General features: G+C 44.3%; 1 protein-coding gene across 1 annotated transcript in view; it reads right to left on the reverse strand.

The window, feature by feature from the left end:
* Positions 1-670: 670 nt before the first annotated feature.
* TNNT3 (troponin T3, fast skeletal type) overlaps positions 671-13,423 on the reverse strand; it is a 45,526-nt gene continuing 32,773 nt past the window's right edge. The window contains exons 5-13 of the mRNA XM_035892860.1: positions 9,907-9,925; positions 9,068-9,113; positions 8,132-8,248; positions 7,722-7,799; positions 7,352-7,465; positions 7,039-7,148; positions 6,222-6,312; positions 3,230-3,270; positions 671-719 (exon numbers count right to left, since the gene is read on the reverse strand). Of these exons, the coding sequence (XP_035748753.1) occupies positions 671-719; positions 3,230-3,270; positions 6,222-6,312; positions 7,039-7,148; positions 7,352-7,465; positions 7,722-7,799; positions 8,132-8,248; positions 9,068-9,113; positions 9,907-9,925 (665 nt within the window). The remainder of the gene's footprint in view (positions 720-3,229; positions 3,271-6,221; positions 6,313-7,038; positions 7,149-7,351; positions 7,466-7,721; positions 7,800-8,131; positions 8,249-9,067; positions 9,114-9,906; positions 9,926-13,423) is intronic.

Genomic DNA, 13,423 nt, shown 5'->3' on the forward strand with positions numbered 1-13,423 from the left:
ATCATTCTCTACATTTTACTGTGACTTGTCTGTGTTTAAGAAATGTGGTGTGCTGAAAACTACCACTTTGATGGATTTGTTCCTTTATTCCCAGTTCTTTGATTGCCTTCATCACTCAAACTTTTGAGTTGATTTCAGCTACCTTTGGCATCCAGATTATGAGCTCCCAGAGTCGGCTTTTGTTATCTGCCTGTATGGTGGCTGTAAAACGGGCCTCTAATCCCGGATCTTTGTGGATGATACTGAGCCTCATTCCCAGGTGTAGAGCTGGATCAAATGATATTAAATAAGGACCAACTCCCAAATCCTTGCAAAATGGGATGCCATTAAACAAAGTGTGAAACACCATTCCAGAGAGCTGTCATTGGAGTAGGTACTGGTCGCGCTTTATTTACAAAATCCAGAGATTTGTACACAGCAATCTACAGGAGAGCATAGGGCTGGTATCAGGAGGATCTTGTTTTCACAGGGAACCTGCTTCCTTTTGACTGAGGAAGCCACCAGACCCCTCCAGGAAGAAAAAGAAGAAAAGCAGCAGCAATAGCCAACCCAGGCTGATGTTGCGATTTTTGTTATCATTGAGGCGTGGGAACACAAGTGATTGGTGAAGGAAGAAAGAGGAGACGAGCAGGGTTTTGGCATGCCACTAAAGGCCATCCTGCCTGGTTCTTTACTTCCAGCGCCCACCAACCTTGCCCTTGGCTCCTGCCTTCTTGCTGCTACAATACAAAGGAAAGAAAAACATGTCAGTGCGATGGAAGCAGTGGGGCTCTGTGACCACTGCACATTTCTGACTCTCAGGTTAGGATTGAGCTGCTTTCACCTCTCACATGTTGGGCACACCTGCCATAGAGTACATCCTGAGGAAAATATTGTTGATATTGTGGAAAGAGATTCCACCTCAGGCTCTTAGCAAAAGGCTAGGACTTGCATGCCTGAAAGAGGTGGACCCTTCCAGATTCCTGCATTATCAGGACAGAAGCCAAGGTGGTCTCAAAACTAAATGACAAGCCTATCCAGCCACTGACTTGATGTTTCCTGAATTCAGATCTGCTATGATCTGGATCTTAGGATTTAGAGCTGTTTCTGGAGAAAATTTCCTCGTTATCAGGGAGCTGTGGTCAAATTCCCCAGATGCTCTAGCCATCTAGTAGTGGAGGCAAAAAGCTGAGCAGTAATTTAAATAAATACAACTAAGAATTGCTTTGCTCTAGCAATATCAGAGTGGCTTCTGTCTTATATCATGAGAGCAAGAGCCTCCAAAACAGTCCAAACAACTTTCTAAGCCTCCCCTCATATCAGTATCCCCATCTTGCTCGTGGTGTGTGTGGGAGCAGTCCAGCTGCACTCCCTACGCAAAGCACCCGAGGCAAACTCTCTTCAAATAGCATCTTCTTCCACACAGAAGGGCAGTCCTACATGCAAGCCACTTACCTGCTGAATGAGAAGCAGGCACACCTGGAGTCAGAGAGGGGCCAGGCATGAAGTTAGTCGGGTTAGATTCTGCACTGGCTCCTGCAGGCAGCACCTTGGCTTTTGGGGCTCGGTGCGCCACCAGACCTTTCTTGTCTCACACACACGATGACGAGGCTGCTTCTTGAACCAAAGCACATGCAAACTGGGGGCAGTTCTTTGACATGGCAGAGCATGGGGTTGGGGGCCAAGCAGAAGGTGGTGGGGCCTTGCTATCAACAGAGAGGCCTTGTTCAGAACCACTGGTTCCTCCAGGGAGCAGAAAAAAATTTGGGTGACACATCTGGGGAGATTTTTGTGGTGCTGCCCGATGGATTGGTTCAAGAGCACTAGCCGTATTTATGGAAGGATGTAGCACAGTGACACGGACGTACACACAGTGGATACTTTACCTTTTGACCAAGTTAGATTTGGTCTATTTGAAAAATTGACCTTTTACATGGGAGAGAGCAGAGCGTTTTCTGCTTAAGTTCACCTCAGTGTCCCTTCTACCAGCCTTTCCACAGGTTCAGAGCCCAGTATAGGAACTGCGACCCAGTATAGGAACAAACGAAGGCAGAGTCCTTTTATCTCCATAAGCACCTGTGATGTTTGATGTTATGCCTAACCTTTAGAGTGTGCTTAAGGAGACTTAAAGTCTGAAGCAAAAGGATCACTTGATCCTTGTGTGACACGTTAGCAGACATTGCTTTGGAATGATACAGTCTAGTGTGGATAGAAACTTAAGTACGCAGAAATCTCATGAGCTGTGGGCAACCTTTTTAAGTGATGTCCTGAGAGAATATCATGTCTTTTGGGGGAGCAAGCATGCAGTAATGGTACTGCCTGTTGTGGGTGGTGTGGTAGTGCCCTTCAGAAGAGCAGCAACACCCAGGCAAACCATAGCATCCTTCTGCAGCTGCACATTCTGCTGAGGTTTATCAGCCTACAGCTCTGTACAGAAAATACCATGGGAAGGTCAAGCCTTATGTTTGGCATCTACAGACAACTGAGCCCCTAGTGTTACATTCATCTGCTAAGGCAGTGTGGCTTGGGGAAGTGGGAAGGCAGTGTCTGGTCACTGCTGTTATCCGAAGATGCCACCAAAGACCACCATTTCATTCCTGGCATGACTTTGCTAAGAAGATACAGAAGCATAGTGAAGATCAAAGGCCACCACTGCAGAGTTCTCCTCCCTTGCTTCCCTGCAGTTGCCTCTCTTGTGTCTGTTAGTTTTCCACATGCCCTAGCACCCAGGCTTTGTCTAGCCCTGGTCTCTCATAATTTCACTCTAAACACCTAGAATAGTTAAAGATTTAAGACTCAAAAAAATCTAATGATATTTCATTAGTCTTGTGGGAAAGTGGGAGAGAGATGATGAGTGAAAAGAACTCACAACAGTAATCCCATGATGTTAGTCTTGTTACACACCATTCCTTATAATTTTAGCAACCACCTGCTTACCCTTTGTAAGCAAGGGTTATATTCCCTCGAGTATTCAAAGCACCTCAGTCAGGTGTTTGAAAAACCCAGCAATAAGCAGATGGAAATTTTGCAGACATGGTGTGAAGAAACATGATTTTTTCTTGTTAGCTACTATGTTCACTTCAGCTTGCCCTTCATTTTCTCAATGTGAGGTAGGATGGGAGTTGCCCTTCCATCTCTAGCCTCATTTCATTGCAACAAGAAAATGTCGGTGTTGAGGCTGAAGCGACTACTTTGAACACTGAGAAGATATCCTCAAACCAGGAGCTAGGAAGGTGATATAGGTACTTACTGCTTCTGAGCCTGATCGATGCGGTTCCTGAGGGTGACAATCTGCAAACAACATACATGACCAGGGTTTTTAGAGATAAAGAAACCTTGTTCCCTCACAGAGAGGGGAGTTTTACCTGCTGAAGTGCTGGAAACAGGTGCCTATGCAGGGATTAATACTTCCTTTGAAACAAAAGCTCACCCGTGCTTGAAGGAGAGAAATGTTGCTCCTTGGCAATAAATCTGCAAGCCAATTTCATATGTCAAGGGAAAGAAGAGCTAGACTTTTATAACCCTTATTAGAAGAGTTCCTATGTATACAAATTAATCTCCTATGAACTCACATGTCAAACTGCAGGCAAGTGAACCGGAATGAATGTCACCCTGGCCAGTTGGAAAGCTTTTGCATGGCCCCATTCACCTGCATGTGTCAAGCTCACCTTCTCGCTCTTCCCCTACTCCTGCACATTCAGCAGTGTATAAGCTCAAAGAGCTTCAGCGAACTTTGGATGGGGACCTCAAGAATGGAAGATGGATCACACATTCTACTGGAGTACCTTTGTTGGTTGGGAGAGCAGGAGGTGAGGAGCTTGCAGCAGTCACCACCTTCCCAGCCACTCGTCTAATGAGAGAAGGCAACTTTTAAAGGGGCTGAAGAAGAAAATATTCAAGGAGAGCTTGAGCAGCCACAGAGGAAAAGGTTGGGGCTCTGAAAACCTTCCCAAGCTCTGGTGGTGACTGCAAGCCACTAGAGAGTCTGCCCTAGAAGATGGAGCATCTCTTTGTTTAGACATAGGTAAACTGCAAATTTCAACCTGACACGTGGGAAAGCAAACACCTACCTTGCACAGGATGAGCACCTTATGGCCTGACTGAGCACCTCGGTCCTGGCCCATAGCCCTGGACTCACTACTGAAATCCTGGGACTCTTTCAGCTCAGGTACTGGAAAAGCCCACAGGATCTAGGGTGTGATAGAGTCCTCTTTTGTCCTTTCGCCTTCTCATTTGTAACTGAGTCAAGGGTCTACCTAGTTTCCCTGGGGTGGAAAAATACACTTGCCAAGAGGCATGCTTTGCTTCTGCTTTTAGTGTAATTCAGAGTTCTCCACTGGCTCTGCAGGTCCAAGAACTGGAGACCCAACATTTGAATATTTAAAGTGGCACTTGACATTCCCCACATGCGAAACAAGAAAAAAAAAAAAAAGTGATACATTCAGATTGACCCAACAATCGGTATTTCCTGGCTCATGTCTTTCCATGGCAAACAGAAACAAAATAAGAGACTGAAACATTAGCAGGAACAGGACAACACAAGGAAGGAAAGATCAGCAGACCAGCTGCTTTTGTACTTACTCATGGAAGTTTTAATATCTGCAGCAGTGGTTTAAATTTTTTTTTGCAACCGAGTATTTTTCCCAAGTGTGGAGGAGAACCAGCTGTCTTCAGTTTGACCCAAGTACTTAAGACTTACCTTCACTGATAACTCTGTGATAGTGACTATAACACTCACTCTCCAATGAAGCACCAAAGAGCAACCGACATTAGAGCTAAAGAAAGCTCCACTCCTGTGTGTCCCAGTTCCTTCCTTTGTCTCTCCCTTGCATCCTTGCTTGTGTCTCCTTCATTCCCTTTCCTGTTTTCACTTACCTTTCTCCTCACTTTTTTCCTGCTATCATCTTCCTTTTTTAATTTCACTTCTCCCATCCCAGCTATGCATTTTCCTTCTATTTTTCTCATTCTTTGTACTTTCTCTCCTTGCTTTTTATCAGCAGCCACACATCTCTGTTTATGCAGAGGTTTCATTGCCATAGCATGTACATTTCTGAAAACCTAAGTCCTGCTGTTCCACACCCAGCTGACCTGTTACCCTTAAGCTAGCCCTCGCCAATATTTTGGATCTGGATAAGCATGTGGCTGCAAGGTGGAGAACCTTTCCAAACCCCATACCATTCTTTTCTGTGAAGTCCAAGCATGCATCCCTAAGCTTTTGCACCTATCCCAGGTGCATCAGGGTGACTCACGTAATGCCAGAGGTTTGGATGGGGAATTATTTTAAGAGATAGTCTGAGTGGGTTGCATGCTCTGTTCTTTAGCCAATCCCTGTTGGACCCCAACTCTTCTCCTAAATTGCCTCTTCATCTCTTTTCAAAGAATGAAGGGGAGAGAAAAAGGAAGTGAAGGAAGAGACACAAGATCCAGTTTTCTCTTTTCTCTCTGCACTTGGAGGCAAGTGCCAGTTTCTGTCTGGCACCTGGCCTCTGACCATGCGGCAGGCTCATGCATTTGGTAGCCTTTGCTGCTGCTGTTACACAGGCAAGTTCATTGTACTTACAACTTGGAAAGCTCCTGCAGCCTGCAACGCATTGTTAAAATCTAAGAGAGATTGAGATAGTTACATTGGTGTTGCTCGTTCTCTGTCAGCATGTGTCTGTGTGATTGGGAATTAAAAGGAGAGCACAACAGAGAGAGATCCAGTAGGATTTCTCAGCCACTGAAACCTGGTATAGGTGACCTGTCCTGTGACTGTGAAGGAAACACGTCCACTTTCTGTTACCATATGACACCTCAGTCAGCTGCTCCTGTCTGGAGACAGTTTTGAGTGACCCTAGGGAATCTGTCTGGGATGGGAATAAAACTCGTAATGTTCAAGTGTGAAATCAAAGATGGGTTTAGCAATATTACTTTGCAATGGAGATGAGCAAGTAGAGTTACTGATTTTTTGGGCCACAGTTACCTACAGATAAAGAAGAATGAACAAGATGTGTTTGGGCAGGGGTGGAGAGTCCATTTTCTTTTGGGATTGCCTTTCCACAGGACACTGAAAACCTTGAGAACAGTCTATTCAATTTCAGTCTGAAATGTGAAATCTAGACCAAGTTAGGGGAATGCAGTTCCGTGTCTTGCTGCTTAAATATTGCAAAAAGTCATTGGAGACCCAAATGATGTCACCACATGGCTTTTGCATTTTTACATTTTGGACCCAGTGCCATTAGCAAAATGGCTTCTGAACTTACCTCGTATTTTTTCCTCTTGATCTGCTCTGTAAAGTCATACTTTTCAGTCTCCAGTTGGTACAACCAGTCCCACAGTTCCTTAGCCTTGTCCCTGTGTGTTTATGGGGAAAGGAAGGTGGGAGAAACAGATCACATCATATATTATGTACTGCTTTCACATCACTAGTGAAGAGGCTTTTTACATTTTATTTAATGCAGTTCACACACCTTTCTGCAAACCCTTTCCATCCAGGGGAATCAGACAAGAAGGAAGGAGGACTCTGAAGGCCACACAGATGAACAGAGCAGCTGCCATTGCACAATCTCATCTGTTTCAGAGCTGAGGTGAACCAACCTCATCTTTCAATTGTGTGTAAACTCTGACGTGCGGAGTCCAGTCTATTATCTGATGACTGCTCTTCACCAGAGCACTCAGCTCCCAAGCCTCCAGCCTCTGTGGAGACCCATCATCATACCTTGCCAGATCAGCTCACCCCTGGGAATGCTACAGATACCAATCTGTAGGTTCATTCAACTAATATCAGAGCTGGGTTTAAAGATTGTACTTAATCCTACACATGACTAATCCTAATTAGCAGGAGAGGCTAACAGAGCTATGCCAGGAGCATGGCTAGATGGCTACCAAACCATTTCAACAATTCCCCACATCCCCTATTTCTCCTCCATTCTCCAGATCAAGGAAGGGCACAACTTAACATTGTCCTGTGATGAATTTCAATGAAGGCCCTCTCCCTCATTTTTTCACTAGACAAGATTCCAGGGTAGTAAGACCAAATTTTAGTGGATTACATTCAGTAAGTTAGGATAAGCATGTTACCTCAGCTTGTCTTCATTAAGGTGGTCAATGTTCAAGGGCTTGCGCCTCTCTGCCAGGACCTTCTTCTTTGTCTCCCTAGCTGTTTGCTTCTTCCCTCTCTTCTGATCAGCCTGTTTTCAGAACATCATTTAACATCAGACTGCAGACATTTGGGCTTAATGAAATTATTTCAGTGTTGGAGCATGTGAGACAAGCTGCCAGGGATCCAGAAGAAGGAAAGGCAAGCTGTTTTCTCAACATGTAGTAAAGACTGTTCCCAGTCAACTCCATGTTTAATGCTTATGTATTTCTCCCACCAATACATGCTTTTTACCTTAGCCAGATAGCTGCTGTATGTGGCACCCATGGAGGACAGAGCCTTCTTCTTCTTGAGATCATCCTCAGCTTTTCTCTTGGCATCTTCTTCCTCTCTACGTGCCTTTTCCTCCTGTGGAGTGTGACACACAGAAGCAAGTTACTCTAGCGGAGACTCGCAGTTTCCCCAGCAGCCGGTGTCACTGCAGGGAATGGGATCAGATAAGCACGTTGATGAGGATTGGCAACTCCTGTTTCCTGCCCTTGCTTTAAGAGGGTGGTCATTTCTTCTCCAGACTGAGACAGGCAGAACATGTAGGTTTTTCCTATCTTTAGAGATCTCCTCTAACTTGATGCTGAGACAAGGAGAGAGATGCAAAGACACTTACCGCAAGCCTTGCCTGACGCTCCTTCTCCTTCTCAGCCCGGATTCGCTGTTGCTCTGCTCTTTCAGCTCTCCGTTTCTCCTGCAAGAAGCAGTGGCAGAGGCATTGAGTCATCATTGTGGCTTTATCTACCTCCAGTAGATACAGAGCTTTGGTTCTCAGAGAGTGAGCCACCTACTCCCTTCCCAGAATATGCAGAAGGGTTTCATGTGCAGTTCCCACAGATGTAAAACACGAGGCTGAGAGCAGGGACAGATGTAGGAAAAAGCCATTTGGTGATTACTTGGGTGGTCACTTCTGTACACAGCAATACAGCTTTCTGCCAAACTCTGACAGTGGACTAATGGATTCAACTTCTCATCTACAGAGGATCTCTTAGAATAGTACAGGGAAATGGCAGTTCAAGGACTCACAATCCTCTCCTTGAGGGCAACCAGCTCTTCCTCTTCCTTTCTCCTGGCTTCAAAGTGGCTGTCAATCAAGGCCTGCAGTTCAATCAGGTCTTTGTTCTGCCTTTTCTTTTGGATGTCCTAGAAGAGCAGGAAAATGTATTAAGCCAGCCCATATTGCTCTAGGAACATGCCCTGGACATTCCCAGCACCCTGCCTACACAGAGAAATAAAAGCAAAACGTGGCTGCAGATGTCCATGGAAATCTATGGGATTAGCTTAAATGCCTGTTGATGCAGGTCAGAGACAGCCAGAGACTCATCCAGGTCGCAGTCAGGAGCCCAGAAGGGAACAGAATCCACAGCTCCCATTCTCCTACACCGTATTTTATCCCTGGCTTTGCTTAGCTGCCTCCTCTTTACTTTGGGATATGAGTCTTACCTAGGAAATGTTCCTGCATTTTTGGGCAAAGCAGATATTCCTTTGTAGATTTTCAACACCAGAATTTTTTCATTTTTCTATCAAATTTCTAGGAAGGTATTTGGATCTCTGCATATTATTAAAATTCTATTGTCATTTTAGGTAGTGTTTCTCAGCAACAGATAAGTATAGGCCTGCTTTATTTCAACCTGCAACTTTCAAACCATTTACAATAACGGGGGATCTGAGAGCTCCTAATACACTTACTTTCTCCTTTCTTCATATATTGGCTTCAAAGATTCAAGGAGAAAAAAACCCAAACACATGAATTAACATTTCAGCTTGGTCACACTAGCAGCAAATGTATCTAGAGCTTCAGGGAGCAGACAGTAGCCTTTCACCGAAAAGAGAAGAATCTATACTTTTGTCCTTGACTTTATCCTCATCAGTATCCAATACAGGAGGAGTTACGGGGGTTTGCAGACATGTGTATGGCTCAGGTACAGACAGACAAACACAGTCAGTCTCAGGAATACTTACATCAAAATCTACTTTCTCACCCTCTGGTATTTTAGGAGCAGTTAGTCTGCAGAGAGTCAAAAAAAAAAAAAAAAAAGGATTTTCATCTTAAAGAGCAGGCAGCTTTTTAAATAGCATGTCCTGACCTGACCTGCCCTCAGGAACGATGCTGACAAGGAGAAATGTTGATGGAGATACAGAGGGGTGAAACAGCAAGTCAATGGAAAACTGCTCCAGAATAGCACTAAGGATCATTGTCCTTCATGGAAGGTCATGCAGGGCAGGGAGTTACCCCTAAAAACCCTTTTCATTCCCAAAGCCTATGGTCATTCCCACCCACACAGAAAGACACTTGCCCACGAGGCTTTCGGCGCCGTGCTGCACGGTCCTTTCTGGGCAGTTGGCAGAGTGGGAAGGGAAGGTGCTGGGGCCCAGAGCCAGAAGGTCCATAGGAAACCTTAGTTAAGCTCAAGTCAGCTCATCCCAACATGTCCTATCCTTCCTACTGTCAGCGATCCCGGATGGATAGGGAGTTTCCCAGCCATGGCCCTTCACAAAGGATTTAGCATTGAGCTGCCTGTATCTTGGGGTACTGTGAGACAACTGTATCTTGGACAAGTTCATGAGTCCTCTGACTCTATCAGGAACTGGTCTTAAGACCCTGGCCAGAAACTACTGCTAAGGCATCCTCTGGCAGAAGCAGACGTCCCAGAAAGGCATGCAGGAACAGCTGGATGTTGCAGGAGGGAGGGTTGGATAAAGGCTTCTAGCGGCCATTTGCCTAATAGACCATCTAAGGGCTTCTGCTAGATCAGAAAAATGATCCGAGGCTTTTGAAATGCCCTGCCCCTTATACTTACTTTATTCTGGGCTTCTCCTCTGTATTTGGAAACATGGAGCAAAACAGGAAGGGAAAAAGAGGGAGAACAGTTAGAACAACAGAGAGCATGCCAGCTGCTAAAGTGAAAGGAGGAAAGGGAAATTTAACCTTGGGGGAAACATCTCAGAGAAACTGGTTAAATCTCAAGCACTTCCAAAAGAAATATGCACACTCACACAACCCCTTTTGCTAGGAGTGAATCTGGTTTTACCCTTGAAATAGAATTTGGCAGAAAATAATCAAGACACAATATAAAAGTCCCAAACGTAGCATCTGGAAGGCAATGGTTTCATGTAAATGCCAGATTATTTTTCTCAAACCATCCTGACCAAAGCTCTAAGGAGGACAGCTGGGCTGGAGGGTAGAAGAAAATGTTGCCTTTTCCAATCAGCACCTTTTTCGCTAAAGTTAACCTGAATTCACGGTTAAGTCAATGAAAACTAGGCTTTGCCAGCTTGGCTCAAATGCCATGGAGGCCAGGAGGGAAAAAGCTTCATGACACGTTTTCTCCACATTCATTGACTCTCAAGACAGCTTAGAGCACGTCTCTGAGATACCTTGGTGCCATGGGGAAGATGCTTATTCTTCTGCACTGTGTGGTGCTCCTCAAACCAAGCTTGAAAAGGCCATCCTCTCTTAACAAGCATCCTCTCTGCTGAAGTACATGCAAAATTCCCATGGGTGTTAATGGGAATGATCTTTGCATCTCCAGGAGAGGGGTGCCTGATAGTCATGCTAAACCATCACAGAGACTGTCAACTTGGGCCCTCTGGCAGTCAGAAATGTTCCCCTACAACAAGTGACCTTTCCCTGGTGCTCAGAAATGTGGTCTTAGGAGTTACTCACGTAACATCTGCGCTTGTGATCAACTCCCCTCCCTTTTTAAACTTTAGTTATTAACCCCAGCGTAACGGCAGTAAGTTCAGCACTGTTGCTCTCACAAACAGAAGTAAATTAAACCTATGTGTTTTTTCTGGCCCAGCCTCACAGGGACCCAGGTTGACTTTCATAACCACATGCTACGTTTGAACTTTCAGGGATGTTGCTGGATGCTGCAGAACAAGACTCTCCCTGTGTTGGTTTGGTGGGAGGAACTGAGGTAAAAAGCTCACAGCCTATTGAATCTGGTAAAAACAACCAACTTGGTAAAGTAAAAGTAAAAACAGTCTCTCTCAGGAGCGGGTGCACAAGCCTTACTACCCATATCATGATACAGAAAGCTGTTATATTTTTTCAAATGCTTGTTTGCATCCAGCTGTTTTGGGACTGATGGAGGAAATTGGGCATAGCAAATGGAACAGAGTAGGATAACGTAAAATGAAACATAAGGGCAAAAATTTAGCAAAAACTGGTACTGGAAAATATTTAGTGGAGACGTCAGTTGCAAAGATGTTGGATAATAAGAAAATTGAGGAAGTAGCTGGAAACGAGTTAGTGAGATAATGAAGAGAAAAGATGTGAGAATCAGAAGCCAACCTTTCCTTTCTCTCACATTTTCCCATACCAATTTCAGTAATGAAATTTTAGGGGGTAGACCTTTCTCATTTACTGCAAGAACACTGCCTACCCAAACATATCTCAGCTGGGACCTCGAGATGCTAAAGCAATGCTAATAAAATAAAGAGCATGTAATTAGCAGTGTGTTTTAGAGCACTCGTATAAAGGAAGACACAAATCACTCTTGAAGAAATATGCCATTTAGCCAACACTGTACTTCTATATTTCTCCAGTTATTTTTTTGGTTGTTTTGCTTTTCAAATAGCCAGTGAGCTTCTTAACACATTGTTTAAATTGGGTTTTTTTATCTGGAGAGAGGAAAAGTAATCACAACGAACCAGTCTATCAGGGATGTTATTCACACAGGTTTCCCTTCCATGTCCCAGATAATTCCCTACCGTGACGTACCCAGATAATTCTCCGAAACATTCCTGTTTAGCTTAAAGCTGCTGGTTAGTAACATTTCAGAGAGAGGGGGGGAAAAAAATGTAGACAGGGAATGACTGGTTTTGTTTGTTGACCTTGGTTGCCAGGATCGACACCTGTCTGTCAATGACTCTGTGAATTTGGTTCCAGCTGCCACCAAATCAGCACTTAATTAAACCAATGAACAATTGTAAAAATAAAAAGAAAAATTAAGGTTAGTTGTTCTTGAAATGAGAAATTGTAGTTAGAATATTTAAAGGCACCTCCAGAAAACCAGAAAAGGGGATAACAAAGAAATAGGAGCCTTTATTAAAAAAACGAACAGTAATAAATCTGTCTTTTGCAGTGCATGACCCAGCATGGTCCATACTGTATGCACCAAAAGCAGCCCAGGGATGTGATTTATTTTGAAATGCCCCTTCTTTCAAGACACCAAGTCAAGGAACTGGGCCAAAATTTGTTGACAAGCAGGAATTGTCATAGCAAATTCCTGTCCTGGTGGCGGATTTTGACTGATATTCTGGTCATTATTCCCATGAACCATGGGCTGTGACAAAATCCCCACATACAACCCTGCCAAAAGAAGGCAAGAGCCACTGGAAATCCAAGTTCACTGCCCTGGTGATGAGACAGTCTCTGCGTTTCTGGTTTCCAAAAGGGTTAGTGCAGGGCAAGTATACACCACCATAAATACAACCTTGCTTTCTCCTGCCCAATCTGTGAAATATTGGCACAGTGCTCCCCCTTTCTGTGAATCCATCTGAACTGCCTTTACTTCATTCAGAAATCCCTAAACACCCGTCCTTAATCCCGCTTCTCAGAATCAACAGCTCTAACTCACAGTGCGTCCTTGAAAAAAAAAAATCAATATGCTATTAAAAATAAGAGGAAAGAGAGAAAAAAAGAAAGAGAGAAAGGGGCTCAGAAACGTCCTCAGGGTATTTCCCTAAATAAGAAAAAAGCCTGAAAAGTGAGCAAGAAAATTAAAACAAGCAAACAAAAAAACCCTATAAAACCAAAACAAAAAAAGGAAACACAGAAAATACAGAGTGGTTTCAAGTGGCATTGGGCTTTGTGTTTGGAAATAGCTGGCCGGGTGTTCCTGGGGTTGAGGCAGTTAGAACAGAACCGAGCTACTTGAAAGGCCTGTAGAAGTCCATGAGAATCTTTCTATACATTTTAACTGTTTTTTTAATTTGGTCCAGGGGCCTTAGGTTATCTTGCCCTCTTTCGGGAGCAAAACTGACCCTGCATACAGTTAGATTTGGTCCTTTTACATCAGTCTTGTCCCCACCCATGTGCTCAAGCACCCCCTCAACCACGTACTATGAACACACTATCTTAAGCCCGCCTCACCAGTATGAATAAATTAATTCACATGCTTGATGTTTAGCACAATTCTAAGTGCATGGCTGGAGCAGAAGTTTAAATATCTGTCGATTCAGGCCTGGAGACCATGACCTTCTAAAGATTGGGTGAGGAAGGCATGTCTATGCAGGGCTCAGCTCCATTTTCAAGCATGCCACTGGGATTTAAGAGATACTTCCCTGATTTGGGGGGGGGGGGGGGGGGGG

The sequence above is a fragment of the Egretta garzetta genome, unplaced genomic scaffold (genome assembly GCF_000687185.1).
Source record: "Egretta garzetta isolate BGI_Z169 unplaced genomic scaffold, ASM68718v1 scaffold44, whole genome shotgun sequence".
Taxonomy (NCBI): Eukaryota; Metazoa; Chordata; class Aves; order Pelecaniformes; family Ardeidae; genus Egretta; species Egretta garzetta.